Consider the following 13,868-nt stretch of genomic DNA (forward strand, 5'->3'; position numbering starts at 1 on the left):
CTTGGGGGGGGGGGTCAACAGTGGGAGGGCTTCTAATGTCCTGGCCCCACTGGTGGACCTCCTGATGGCCCCTGGTATTTCTGGCCACTGTGTGACGCAGAGTGTTGGACTGGATGGGCCTTTGGCCGGATCCAACATTGGCGTCTCTTATGTTCTTATGTTCACTACACCACACTGGCCCTCTATTCAATAAGAAATCAGCTTCCTACGAGAGAAAGAAAACTTATGGCTATGCTGCGTTCCTAGCACACATTAAAGCCCCATCCCAAGCAACACAATTCCTGGAAACACATCCACCACCTCGCTGGCAATGCACATTTTTGGACGTTTACCTTGGCAAGGAAGACGCCAGCGTCCATCACCGCTTTGATGTGTCGCAACCAGCCGGAGCTCTCCAGGCCAGTAAGGAAGTCGCTCATGGAAGGAGATTTGGTTTCGCACCCTGAAGGGACAGAAGCAGAAGAGGGGAGACTTGAAGGGGCCGAAGAGGTGCCTCGGCTCGGCCCCCCCTCTCCTAAAAGACTCACCTCACCCACCTTGAGCCTCATGGTCAGGAACGCAGACTACCACAGAGATATTTCTGAGCATTTTGGCTCTACACCTTTGCCGAACAGTTCATGAAATGTATGTCTTCGAGAAGTGCCATGGCTTGAACTCTGAAGGTGACTTCTAGGAGGACCCTGTGACTTCACACAGGGCACCCTCCAAGGTACCCTCACAGACAGCAGAGCACCAAGCAAGGTGCAGCTCCGACTCGGAAGGAACCTCGGAGGGAGACACAGAGAGGCCATTCCTTCGCCCTGCCTGCCCTCGAACGTCACAGGCGGGGAGGGATCCACCTCCAGGCGGCTTAGCCAAGAAGGGTTTTTCTTTTCCCCAGGCTGAAGAACTTGGCCATTTCGGATCTAGAAAGGCTACCCCAAATTCTGCAGCGGTATTATTTCTTCTTTGGGTTGTGTTTATTATCTAGTGTGCTTTCCCCAACCTTGGCCTCTCTTCACAGTAAAAGCAGACGTCCCTTCCTTAACTAGTTCGTTCCTCTCTGTGTGTGTATGTGAAGGGCTGTCAAGTTGCAGCCTTTGGTGACCCATAGGATTTTCAGAGCAACAGACTAACAGAAGTCGTCTGCCACGGCCTTTCCCTGGTGGACCTCCTGATGGCACTGGTAGCTGTCAAGTGGCAGCCTTTGGTGACCCCTAGGATTTTCAGAGCAACAGACTAACGGAAGTCGTCTGCCACGGCCTTTCCCTGGACTTCCTTGGTGGTCTCCCATCCAAATGATGACCAGGGTCGACCCTGCTTAGCTTCAGAAATCTGATGAGATCAGGCTATCCTGGGCCATTCAGGTCGGGGCAGTTCTCCCCTACCCGTGCTTAATACCAGCTGACAATTCAAACCGCTTGAGCAAGCAAAGAACACGGCTGCTATTGACTCTCCTAATCTCCTGCCCTCTCCCACGCCCCCAGAGCACACAGACTTGAGTCTACGGAACTGGCTCATTCTACAGCAGATGAGACCAACAGGTGGTGACCACGAGAAAGCGGCCAGCCGTCAAACAAAGCCAAACGTACCTTCCAAGAGCTTCTGCAGGCTACTCCTCATGACATGGATGTTTTCGATGCCAATGAATTTAAAACGGATGTTGTCGTAATTGTCTACGTTCTCGTAACCCTTCCCGGCGGCTCGGTTGGCCATGGCATTCAACTGGAAGGATTAAAGGGCAAACATGAGTAACGGCCCGTTCCTGACAACGCTGAGAGGTTCAACAGCACTATTTGGGAAGTGCAGATAAAAATGGTACCTTTTCTACGGTCTCTCACATATGAGTTGCAAATTCTAAGGATACAACCAGACGTCACACAAGCTGCACAGTTACCAGCATGGGGGGTGGTGGTCGTGGCTCAGTTGCAGAGCATCTGCTTGGCATGCAGAAGGCCCCAGGCACAATCCCCAGCAACTCCAGTAAAAGGACCAGGCAGTAGATGATAAGAAAGACCTCCGCCTGAGGTCCCACAGCTTAGAGGGAGGATTGTGGGCAGGAGGGCTCACAAGACCCCACAGCTTAGAGGGAAAATTGTGGGCTCACAAGACCCCACAGCTTAGAGGGAGGATTGATATATACCATATATACCATCCTGGGGTCCCTGGACAGCCACATTGCCACATGCGGAGTAGACAGTACTGACTTTGATGGACCAAGGGTAAGGCGGCTTCACGTGTCCACCAAAAGCAGCTTATTCTCCCTGCCCAGTGATGCCCGTCTTTACAATAAAGAATGCAGGATGTGGCAGTCCACAGGATGGATCTGTTCTGCCGGCACAGGTGCATCGTGCAGGGGAAATGGTTCTTCCCTGATGCAAGTCCCTCTTCCAAGCGCCTTGCATCAAGGGAACACACCTTCTGCTGCAGAAAAACAGCTCCGGTAGCAGAACAGACCTGTGGGACCCGACCAAGTGAAAAGAAACAAAAAGGGCCCGGGGTTTTCATTGACAGCTCGGGGCTACCAGAAATGCAACCTTTTCAGAAAACAGCAAAAGAGAAACACTCCAAGTAGGGGTGTGCATTTGGATCTACCTGATCTGAAAACATACCTGAAAAATACCGATAAGGTATCCCAAATGTATCTGGGACTTCTCAGGAGAACCCCCCCCCGAAACCCTCCCCCCAGATATATTTGGGAATTACCAGCAAACCCTGAAAAACAGCTGAGGGGCTGGAGCAGATTGTTCCCACCACTCAGCTGTTTTCAAGCTTTCTTCTGCGGTCCCTTTAAACAGGGGTTGTTTAAAGGGACTGCAGAAGATAGCCTGCAAAACAGCTGAGCCGGGGAGGGAGGGACCACTCGGCTTAAACCAGACTGCCCAAAGGAGCCTGCAAGGCAGCTGATCCCGCAGGGACAACTTTCCCCGCCGGCTCTGCTGGGACTCTTTTGGGCTGTCCAATTTAAACTGGACGGCTCAAAAGAGCCTGCAAGCTGAGAACTCTCCCCTCCGGCTCCACTGGGGCTCTCAGGGGCAATTCAAAATGCCCAAGAGAGCCCCAGCTGAACCCGCAGCAAGAGTTCTCCCCACAGGATCAGTTGCTTTGCAGGCTCTTTGGGACAGAGTCTGATTTAAAGGGACTGCCCAAAAGAGCCCCGGCTGAGCCGCCTCTCAGCTGTTCTTTTGCTGCTTTACCACTATTTTTTTTCCCCTCCGTATTTTCCAGTTCAGGTCTATTGGACCTGAGAAAATTCAGGACTTCTGAAAAATCCCAGATCCAAATACTTTACCCATACTGGGATCGGGTTTTTTTCCAGGAATCCCTCCAAATTTTGGGGTCCAATAGACCTGAACCAAAAAATACAGAGGGGAAAAATCGCACACCCCTAACTCCAAGAACTCCCCTCCTGCCCACAAGTAATAAGCTCTTCAGCATTTCGTCATTTGGCATCAGGAAAAAAACTCTCCCTCTGATGGGGCCAAAGGAAACCTCAGCTCATCACCCACGCATAAAGGAACCTCGCTGGGTGATCTCTGGCCAGCCGCTCTTCTTCAGCCTAGCCTTCCTTACACAGCAGATGAAAGTACAGAGAGGTCTAGGCCAGTGTTCCCTCTAAGCTGAGTTAGTGTGAGCTAGCTCACAGTTTCTTAGCCTCTGGCTCACCCATTTTTGTCTCAGCTCAGGAAGGAGGGCTCCAGAGCAAACTGATTTGATGCAGTAGCCAAACCGCTCGCTCACAACTTTAATGCTGGTTGCTCACAAAGTAGAATTTTTGCTCACAAGACCCCCCAGCTTTGAGGGAGCATTGATCTAGACCAATGCTCCCTCTAAGATGTGGAGTCCTGTGAGCAAAAATGCGACTTTGTGAGCTCCTAGCATTAAAGTTGTGAGTGAGCGATTTGGCTACTGTATAAATTAGTCTGCTCTGGAGCCATCCTTCCTGAGCTGAGACAAAAATGGGTGAGCCGGAAGCTAAAAAACTGTGAGCTAGCTCACACTAACTCAGCTTAGAGGGAACACTGAGACCCATATATTTATTTTATTTTATTTACTTCCAATTTATACCCCGCCTTGCTGGTACAAACAAGATATATAACATCTAGACCCATATATACCATATCTGTGCAGGCAAGGAGGGCTATAAATCGAAAATAATAAAATAAATAAATAAATCTCCTGGGATCCTTGCTGGAAAAGCTGAATACAAGTGGGATGAATACAACCCTTGTGCCCGCTAAGTAAAATACAAAGTTTACTAGTTGCTGAACATGTATTTATTTACTTATATTCTGCTTTTCTCCCCAGCTGGACTCACAGTTGCTTAGAACATCAGTCTCTTCTCTGCCATTTTTTAACAACAACCCTTTGAAATACGCCAGGCTGAGAGTTTGTGACGGGCCTGCTAAGGAATTTTATACGTATCTTGAAAGTTACGCTGCCAAGTAAGATTTGAGATTCTTATCATGGTTTCTGAATTGCGAACCTAGTTTGGCTTGAGAAGTTAAAGATGTTATCTGCCTCCCTTAACTGCCACCCCCCTGTAAACCTACTCTGGTGATCTCTAAGCAACCTTATCTCCGTCAGGGGTCTCTTCCATCCTTATCGACCATGAAAACTGTGAAAAGGGGGAGTTTTCCTTTTCTCCCTAGAAGGAATGCAAGATGTGGAAGGTAAAAGTGAATTATGAACTTTCTTTTGGGATTCCAGACCCTGACCTTTTGTCTGTTTTATCCTATACAAGAAGAAGAAGAAGAAGAAGAAGAAGAAGAAGAAGAAGAAGAAGAAGAAGAAGAAGAAGAAGAAGAAGAAGAAGAAGAAGAAGAAGAAGAAGAAGGAGAGAAGAGATGGGGGATTTTTCCTCCCGCTGTACAGCATCAGAATGCCAAACTCTTCGTATTCCCGGAGGGGAGTATTTCACCTCTCCCTCCATGTTCTACAGGAAAGAGTTCTGGTTGAAACTGGGGTCAAAGGATTCCCACCTAGCATTATGCACCTCCTGAGGGTACATATCCCCTGACCCCCGTTTCAACCAGAACTCTTAAAATGCAGAGCATGGGAGGTACAGATAAACTACTCCACTCCCTGAATATGAAAAGTTCTGGCACTAGGAGGAGGCCAGGGTGTGTGTTATCAAGTAGGAACACAGGAAACACTTTTCTTCTTGTGCTAATTAATCTCCACCCCTGGACAGGACCACTTAAACTACAATCTGGGCAGATCGCTTCACAGCTTAAAAAGTCCTGGAAAAGGAATAGAATTAGAGGGGTGGGTAATTAGATCTCTGACCACAGCTTCCCTCCTCTTTACTGCTCTGAACGGAAATAAGAAAAATGCCAGTTGCCTGTCTTTCTGGGTGTGGAAGGACGACCAGTGCGGGTGTGGAGGGGGAGGTAGTTGTGAATTTCCTGCACTGTGCAGGGGGTTGGAGTAGATGACCCCAGAGGTCCCTTCCAACTCTGTGATTCTGTGATTCAGCCTAGCAGCCAAAGGGTCAGAATGGAGACTTGCACCGATGCTTTTCACAGAGGACCATAAATATGCTCAGTTCTCATTGGGCTACTTGGAGGCTGCCTCTGCTCCCTCGTGGCCTAATTTTCTTCTGTACACCTAGGAAGTCTGGCACAGGGGCACCCAGTGTAGTGCCCACGGGTGCCCGCTGGCACCTCTCCTGACACCCTCAAGTGTTTTTAGAAGGTGGGTGGAGCCAGACAAGCCAGCAGAGCTTCTGACAGCCCCCACTGCAGACCTGGTTAGCGGTGCAGGTTTTTTTTTTTAACATTGCTTCAGCAGCAGTGGCCACCACAGCACAAGGACCTTCACTATGTGACTGAAAGAAAGCTGTGGCAGCCATTTTGCGGCTGGCTCTGCCTCCCGTGGCAGCCATTTTGTTCTACGCTCAGACAAGCTGGGACGTGTCCAGAGGAGAGCAACGGAGATGGTAAGGGGGTCTGGAGACCGAGTCCTATGAGGAAAGGCTGAAGGAGCTGCGTATGCTTAGCCTGGGGGAGGAGACGACTGAGAGGTGATAGGATAACCATCTTCAAGTACTTGAAGGGCTGTCATAGAGAGGATGGTGCAGAGTTCTTTTCTGTTGACCCAGAAGGTCGGACCAGAACCAACAGGTTGAAATTAAATCAGAAGAGTTTTCGGCTAAACATGAGGAAGAAATTCCTGACAGTTACAGCAGTTCCTCAGTGGAACAGGCTTCCTCGGGAGGTGGTAGTGGGCTTCTCCTTCTTTGGAGGTTTTCAAACAGAGGCTAGGTGGCCATCTGACAGCAATGCGGATTCTGTGAACTCGGGCAGATCACAAGAGGGAGGGCAGGAAGGATTGCATCAGTGATTAGCAGGGCTTTTTTTGTAGAAAAAGCCCAGCAGGAACTCATTAGCATATTAGGCCACACCCAACAACAGAAACACATTAGCATATTAGGCCACACCCTACATGTTACCAGAAGTGCGGTCATCCAACCACACCCATCTTTTGCTTCTTATTCTGTTTACTTTGTTGTCAAAACCCAGGGCTTTTTTTGTAGCAGGAACTCCTTTGCATGTTAGGCCACACACCCCTAACATAGCCAATCCTAATGAGTGTCTGTTGTTAGGTGTGGCCTATTATGCTAATGAGTTCCTGCTGGGCGTGGCCAACTCAGGAGCCAGCCGGAACTCCGTTCCTGTGCGTTCCTGCCCTGGTGATTAGTATTTCTTGTGACCTCTTTTTACATGCCCAGCAAAATGCACTGCCACTTTGGGGTCAGGCAGCAATCCTGGAGATTTTTTTGTCATCTTCTGGGCGTGGAACAGCAGTCACTACGGGTGTGGAGGGGGCGGTATTTGTGAATCTCCTGCATTGTGCAGGGGGTTGGACTAGTTGACCCTGGAGGTCCCTTCCCACTCTACGATTCTATGTCATGCCAGAGTTCCAAATGTGCCCGCCGGCTCAAAAAGGTCCCTTGGATTTCAGTCTTGGGAGGCAGAGAGGCAGCCGAATGAGCCCCCCCCCCCATGGCCACAGGCTGGTCTTCAGCACCTCGCAAAGCTCGTACCCCTCCTCACCACTAGTGGAAGCGCAACCACACAAATGTGACGTGTGGGTGTTCAGAATCAGAAAAACTATGCAGGTGGAGTGCAATGTTCAAAATAAACTTTACTGGAACAAAATGTTAAGTGCTGAGTAGAAACAGCCTCATTGTTTTGTCTGGGCTTATTACTCGTGTAAGCTTGGTACACAAGAGTCACCTAAAGACACTAGGTAAAGGTTCCCCTTGCACAAAAGCCAGTCAAATCCGACTACTATGGGTGTTCAGAATCCTAAAAACAATGCAGGTGGAGTGCAACGTTCAAAATAAACTTTACTGGAACAAAATTTTAAGTGCTGAGTAGAATCAGCCTCATTGTTTTGTCTGGGCTTATTACTCATGTAAGCTTGGTACACAAGAGTCACCTAAGGACAGTAGGTAAAGGTTTCCCTTGCTCAAAAGCCAGTCAAATCCGACTCTAGGGGGGTAGTGCTCATCTCCATTTCCAAGCTGAAGAGCCAGCGCTGTCCAAAGACATTTCCGTGGTCATGTGGCTAGCATGACTAGACGACAAGGCGCACGGAACGCTGTTACCTTCCCACCTCTTTATCTACTTGCAATTTCTTGCTTTCGAACTGCTAGGTTGGCAGGAGCTGGGACCAGAGACGGGAGCTCACTCCATCACGCGGCACACTTGCGTCTCGAACTGCTGAACTACTGATCTTCTTGTCTGCAGTTCAGCATCCTAACCACTGAGCCAGTGCAGCCTCAAAAAAGGACACAAACTGAATAGCAAATACTGACTATGGTGAATGTCTGGAGGAGTCTAAATCCCAACAAGCATGTCTCTGTCATTCTGATTAAGGGAAGCACAGCCTCAAAGAAGGACACTAACTGAATAGCAAATACTGACTATAGTGAATGTCTGGAGGAGTCTAATTTCCAACAAGCATGTCTCTGTCATTCTGATTAAGGGAAGCCCCGGTCAGACCTTCCCTCCCGACTACGTTCTTAGAACCGAGCTCACGAAGGGCAGACCATGCGGGTGTGAGCCAGTGTGGTGCAGCAGCAAGCGTGGCAGACTAAAGCCCTGGCCAACTTGGGTTGGAATCCCCTCTTCTGCCATGGAAGCTCACTGGGTGACCCTGAGACCCTCACAACCTTTCCACCTGCCCTACCTCACAGAGGTGTTGTCCTGCGAAAATGCAGAAGGGGAGAACAACGTTCCAAAAGCCCCTCTTCTGAGTCCCAACTGGGGAGAAAAGCAAGATATAAACGCCGATGCATGCAATGCATACTCTGATAGCACTGAAGTCACCGTCCCTTGGAAGGAGCACCAGAGACGTGAACCCGGTGAGCGCCCACAGATCCCGTGAAGCGGTACCTTTGGCCTTGTGTCTACAACATACATGAACGGACTCCCAGGGTTGGCTTGCCGAATGGCCTGCAGCAGCTGTTCATCCTCCAGGCACCGAGCACTGAACCCAGACAAGGGCTGGCTGCACCGGCATATCGCTGCCTGAAAGACACAAGGGTTAACAGTGTAGCCACAGGTCTCTGATACGGAGTGCTCTACTGACGCATCTACGTCTCCCCTTCACGGCCCATTTGTACATAAACGCAACAGTGCCACAACGACAAGCAAACGGGCACAGGGGAGGGTCAATGGACATATAACACAGCTGCTTTTCTGAAACTGAGCAGGTCTGGACCTGCTTAGTACCTGTACAGGAGATGTCCAGGCAACCCTATGCATGCCAGGGCTGGAACGAGACAGAGAAGGTTCTCGGCAAAGACCGACAGTGGTGGAAAGAGGCTCCATAAGGTTTTCAAGGCAAGAGATGTTCGGCAGTCGCTTGCCCTTGCCTGCTTCTGCGTAGCGACTTTAGAATTCCTCGGTGGTCTCCCATCCAAGTACTAACCGTGACCGACCCTGCTTAGCAGCTGAGATCTGATCAGATCCGACCAGACTGGGCCATCCAGGTCTTTCTTCCCATGGGACACAATGGATTTATGGAATTCACTTCCCATGAACAACCTTTGGGACAGGTTGTGGTGGTCATTATACGAAGTAGCTTTAACAAGCAGTTAGGCAAATTTATGGAGGTCCATCAGCGAGCACTGGCCGTAACAGGTTCCGCAGCAGTTTCTCTCTGAACACCAAGTTAGGAGGACAGCAACAGAAGATGCTTCTGGACTTCCCGGAGGCATTTGTGAAAAGCCGGATGCTGGTCCAAGTGGAACTGTGGTGCAACGTTCACTAAGACTTGCTCAGGACCAAAACCTTTGCAGATCTAGAGATGTGAAGGCCCAGAAAAAAACCCGGAAAAAAACCCAGAAAAAATGGGTTTTTTCCGTTTTTTTCCTGAAGCCTTTTTGGTTTTTTCCGAAAAATTGGAAAAATTGAAAAAAGAAAAAAAATGACTATGGAACGTTTTATTTTAACATGATGAATAAAATATTTTAAGACAAAGTGTTCAAATATTTTCCAAATCATTTCTAATATATATATATATATATGGTATCGGATTGATCTAATTTCTGTGCACTGAGGACAAGCAAGTCCTAGGTTACAAACTGAACTCTCCAATGTAAGAACAAGATGCATTTCTTCCTTTAGGAGGTGCTATTGTCAGAAGAAAATAAAAAAGTTTCAGTTTTGTTTTTGCATGTGGGAGGGTATTCATTTAAGATTTTTTTTAATTTTTCCAAAAATTTCCGTTTTTAAAAAAAAAAAAAAAAAGGTTTTTTTCCCGAGCTTCAAAATTTCCGGAAATTTTACATCTCTACACAGATCTGGAGGTGCTCCTGCCTACCTGCCGTACGAGTCATCAGCAGCTTTCGGGGGAACACATGGAGCATGAAGTAGCACAAACATGTGTGTGTGTGGGGGGATAGCCATGTGACATGGTTGGGTTACTGCAACACGCTCAAAGTGGGGCTGCCCTTGAAGACAACCCAGAAACAACAACTGGCCCAGAATGCAGCAACCCATCTGGCTCCCCGAAGAGGTGAGGGGGGGGCCCTTCTTGCCGCTTGTTCGCCGCCCTGGGCCGCTTGGGTAGGGCGGGATATAAATCCCAAGTAAATAAATTAAAAAAAAAAATTCTTGGAGATCTTCAGGAGTTGCTGCCAGACCCACCTCTTTGCTAGGGCTTTTGAGGGGGTCTGAGTGGCACACATCTCCTTGGGGTCAATGCCGAGACCCTGATGCCAAACATATTAACACACTACCTCCACCTAGACATTGCTGACTCCCCCCCGCCCCACCCTCACCTTTGTCGCCATCAACGCACTTAAACCATCCTTCTCTCCAACGCTTTTGGTAATGCTGAACCAATAAGTACAACAGTGAACAAAGCCCAGTCGAGGGAACTTCTCCCAGGAAAGCAAGCTCAGCTGGGAAAAGCTCTTGCCCGTACTTGAGGCTTGGCCAACACAGAGGCAGGGACTTAAGTAATTAAGCAGCTGTAGCCTTTCCCTGCACAAAAAGAAACAGTTCCACTTCAGCAGGCAATTGGATTTTAAAAAGGTGCTTTGTCCCAAGCTGTTTCTTCTGGCTCAAAAAGCAGAGATTACAAAAAGGTCAAATGAAATTAGTTGAAGACTGCCTGGCTTACCCAGGTTTGCCGTTACAAGAAACCGAAAAGTTTTTTTCCCTTCAGTTCTGACAGTTGCCACCAAACCCTCTGTAAAGATGGCACCCAGGGGCACCGTTTGAACCTTGACAGACAGATTTTCCCACCAGACTGGGGGAGGAGGGGCTTACTTAACCCACAGGGATCCCAGAAAGTTCCCCAGCAACCACGGGGCACAATGAGGTCCCTTTCGTACGGTCTCTTTAAACCCACCCTGGCTTTTGCGGGCAAGTGGGTTTATTTTTTAAAAGGTTCCACATGCCTAAAGGGCAACATCCCTTCCCACCCATTAAAACAGGGTTTGGAAATTCTGGATTAAGGATTCATGACCTGCAAGAGGACCTGGTTCTTAAGGTGTGTGAAGCTTGAAAAAACCTACTTGCCTTCAGAAGTCAGAGTGGGTTAAAAATCCCCCATGAAAAAGACCTGCCTCGACCTGGCTGGCCAGGCCGGCCTGATCTCATCCGACCTCAGAAGATAAGCAGCATCAATCAGCCCTGGGTAACATCTGGATGGGAGACCGCCAAGGAAGTCCAGAGAGATCACGCAGAAGCAGGCAGTGGCAAACCACTAGAGATGTAAAATTTCTGGAAATTTTGAAGCTCGGGAAAAAACCCGGGTTGTTTCCAGTTTTTTTCGGGGGGAAATGGAAATTTTCGGAAAAATTGAGAAAAATGCTATATTAGCATTTCTTTTGTCTTTTCTAGATTGAAAGTCATTCTGTTACTTTAGGAACATAAAATATGACTATGGAGATTTTTACTTGGCATGAAATTATCACAACCAGCCTATTAAAAATAATCCGAATCCCCCCCCCCACACACACACATACACACACACATATACACACACACACACATATATATGATTTGGAAAATATTTGAACACCTTGTCTTAAAATATTTTATTCATCATGTTAAAACAAAACGTTCCATAATCAATTTCTTTTCTTTTTTCAATTTTTCCAATTTTTCGGAAAAAAACAAAAAAAGCCTTCAGGAAAAAAACGGGAAAAAACGGTTTGCCCCCCCGAATTTTTCCGGGCCTTCACATCTCTACAAACCACCTCTCAACGTTTCATGCCTTGGGAACCCTCTGCGGCCACTATGACAGCCCTTTCCACCACAATGTGCCACGGCAAAGAAACTGAGAGTCTGACCGGGACGGGCCACGCTAGCCTGATCTAGTCAGATCTCAGCAGCTGAGCAGGGCTGTTTAGTCCTTGGATGGGAGTCCAGCAAGGACGTCAATGGCAAACCACCCCTGGCAGGCCACGGCAAACGACCTCTGAACAACTCTTGCCTTGAAAACCCTACAGGGGTCGCCATCAGTTGGCTCTGACTTGACGGCACTTTCCGCCACCCATGAAAAGGGCCTAGGTCTGGCCCAGTTCCTCCAGACCCCTGCATGTATGTATATCTGCAGCACTTGGCGGCAGGAAGTGACTCTGGGCAGGCTGTGGCCTGCGTAGTGAGGAGGCTGCCTTCACACCCAACGTCTGCAGAGTCTCCCATGCAACAGATCGCTTCACTCCTTCAACCGAGACTGAAGGGGGTGGGGGTGGGGAATCACTTCCCATGAACATCCTGTGGCTCCACAGTAGAGTAAACCACGCATGCTGCCCCGAGCAACTCAGACTGAGCAAAGGCCCCAGTTCCTACGCGGCAAAAGAGCTCCCCACAAGAAGGGCATTCAAAAATACGACTCTTCTGCAAGCGGAACTGGCACAGTCCCCTTGACAGACTAAGGAGTCCATGGCCTCATTCTGCTGTGTGTACAGATCAGTCCCCAGAACAGTTTTACGGAGACAGAGGGAACAAAGTCCTGTTTGAGATACCCGGTTTCCCACTCCAAAGCATGGAGCTGTTGGCAAAGACGGACAAACCCCAGAAAGAGCAGAACATGCATGACTAACATTATTCTCTTTGTAGAAGTAGGAAAGCACTGGTATCCGACCTCGGCTTCTGAACTTTGAGCTGCCCAGCACCATCGTCCTCGTAGCGGCTTTGGGCACCACCAGCTCCCGAGGGTACGTGCTGCAGACCTAGGGAAAGCAATCAGCCGGAAAGAGGAATGGCATCTTCAGTTATTCACTGGTGCAATATTAACTTGCTGGAGCATTTATTCCAGCTTTGCAACTTAGCACTCGCCAATTTTAACCACCTTGAGCTAGAGGCATCAAACTCACAGCACATCTCCCCGGGATGCCCCCGCACATGCCCCACAAGTTACATGCAGATTGGACTGGGGGGGGGGTCCAAGTTACGGACAGGAAACAAGGTACCCCCAGGAAAGTGCTTTTCGTGGAGATGCTGGGTGCAGGTTCAAGACTATACAGAACAGGCCCTAGGTGAGGTAAGAACATAAGAACATAAGAGACGTCAATGTTGGATCAGGCCAAAGGCCCATCCAGTCCAACACTCTGTATCACACAGTGGCCAGAAATACCAGTGCCATCAGGAGGTCCACCAGTGGGGCCAGGACACTAGAAGCCCTCCCACAGTAGGTAAAGGCATCAAACTCATGGCACACCTCCCACAGCACACACCACATGCCCCACAAGTTATATGTGGATTGGACTGCGGGGTGGTGGTGTTAGAGTTACAACCCACCAAAGAACACCCCCCCAGCAAAGTGCTTTCTGGAGAAATGTGGTCAAGTGTGGGTTCTGGGCCACAGAATGGACAGGACGGGCCCTATCCGACCTAGTAGAGGGCAGGTGTCAACCAAAGCGCCTGTCTAGAGCTTGGTTGCCATGGAGAGGTGGGGTGTGTGTGTGAACTGGAACGTATACTTTCGTTTCTGGCCGCTATCTGCCTGGTGTCTGGTGCAGCTGTGTAACCTTGAGACCTGCACTGACTTTAGTATCCTCTTTCCCCTGGGAATCTGAGCGTTAATTTGGCGGGCTTTTAGCTTAGAGGCGATTGGCCAAGGGCCACTAATGTCTTATTTGATTATGCTGTAATTGCGGGCTTCGTGCGCTTGACCTCAGTTCTAACAAAGAACGTGATGAGTGTGGATCCTACCAATGTCTCAATAAACTTTACTTCTTCTGAATGACTGTTATTGGGAACTGATTTCTCCAGGGGCTCTGACAGCAGGCATCAAACTGGCAGTCAGTGTCTGGGGTGGGGGGGATGGAGAGGAGTAAAGGGAAGGCAGGCACCCCAGGCAGGAACTCTGGAACAAGGCATGATCAGCCCCAAAGGAGAAGCAGGTAACCGGGGGGG

General features: G+C 49.0%; 1 protein-coding gene across 1 annotated transcript in view; it reads right to left on the minus strand.

Moving 5' to 3' along the window:
- Window positions 1–13,868, minus strand: part of MTMR8 (myotubularin related protein 8) — a 41,249-nt gene that overhangs the window by 17,107 nt on the left and 10,274 nt on the right. The window contains exons 5-8 of the mRNA XM_015407175.1: window positions 12,554–12,682; window positions 8,385–8,519; window positions 1,572–1,704; window positions 333–442 (exon numbers count right to left, since the gene is read on the minus strand). Of these exons, the coding sequence (XP_015262661.1) occupies window positions 333–442; window positions 1,572–1,704; window positions 8,385–8,519; window positions 12,554–12,682 (507 nt within the window). The remainder of the gene's footprint in view (window positions 1–332; window positions 443–1,571; window positions 1,705–8,384; window positions 8,520–12,553; window positions 12,683–13,868) is intronic.

The sequence above is a fragment of the Gekko japonicus genome, unplaced genomic scaffold (assembly GCF_001447785.1).
Source record: "Gekko japonicus isolate JY-2015 unplaced genomic scaffold, Gekko_japonicus_V1.1 scaffold4377, whole genome shotgun sequence".
In the NCBI taxonomy this organism is placed as follows: Eukaryota; Metazoa; Chordata; class Lepidosauria; order Squamata; family Gekkonidae; genus Gekko; species Gekko japonicus.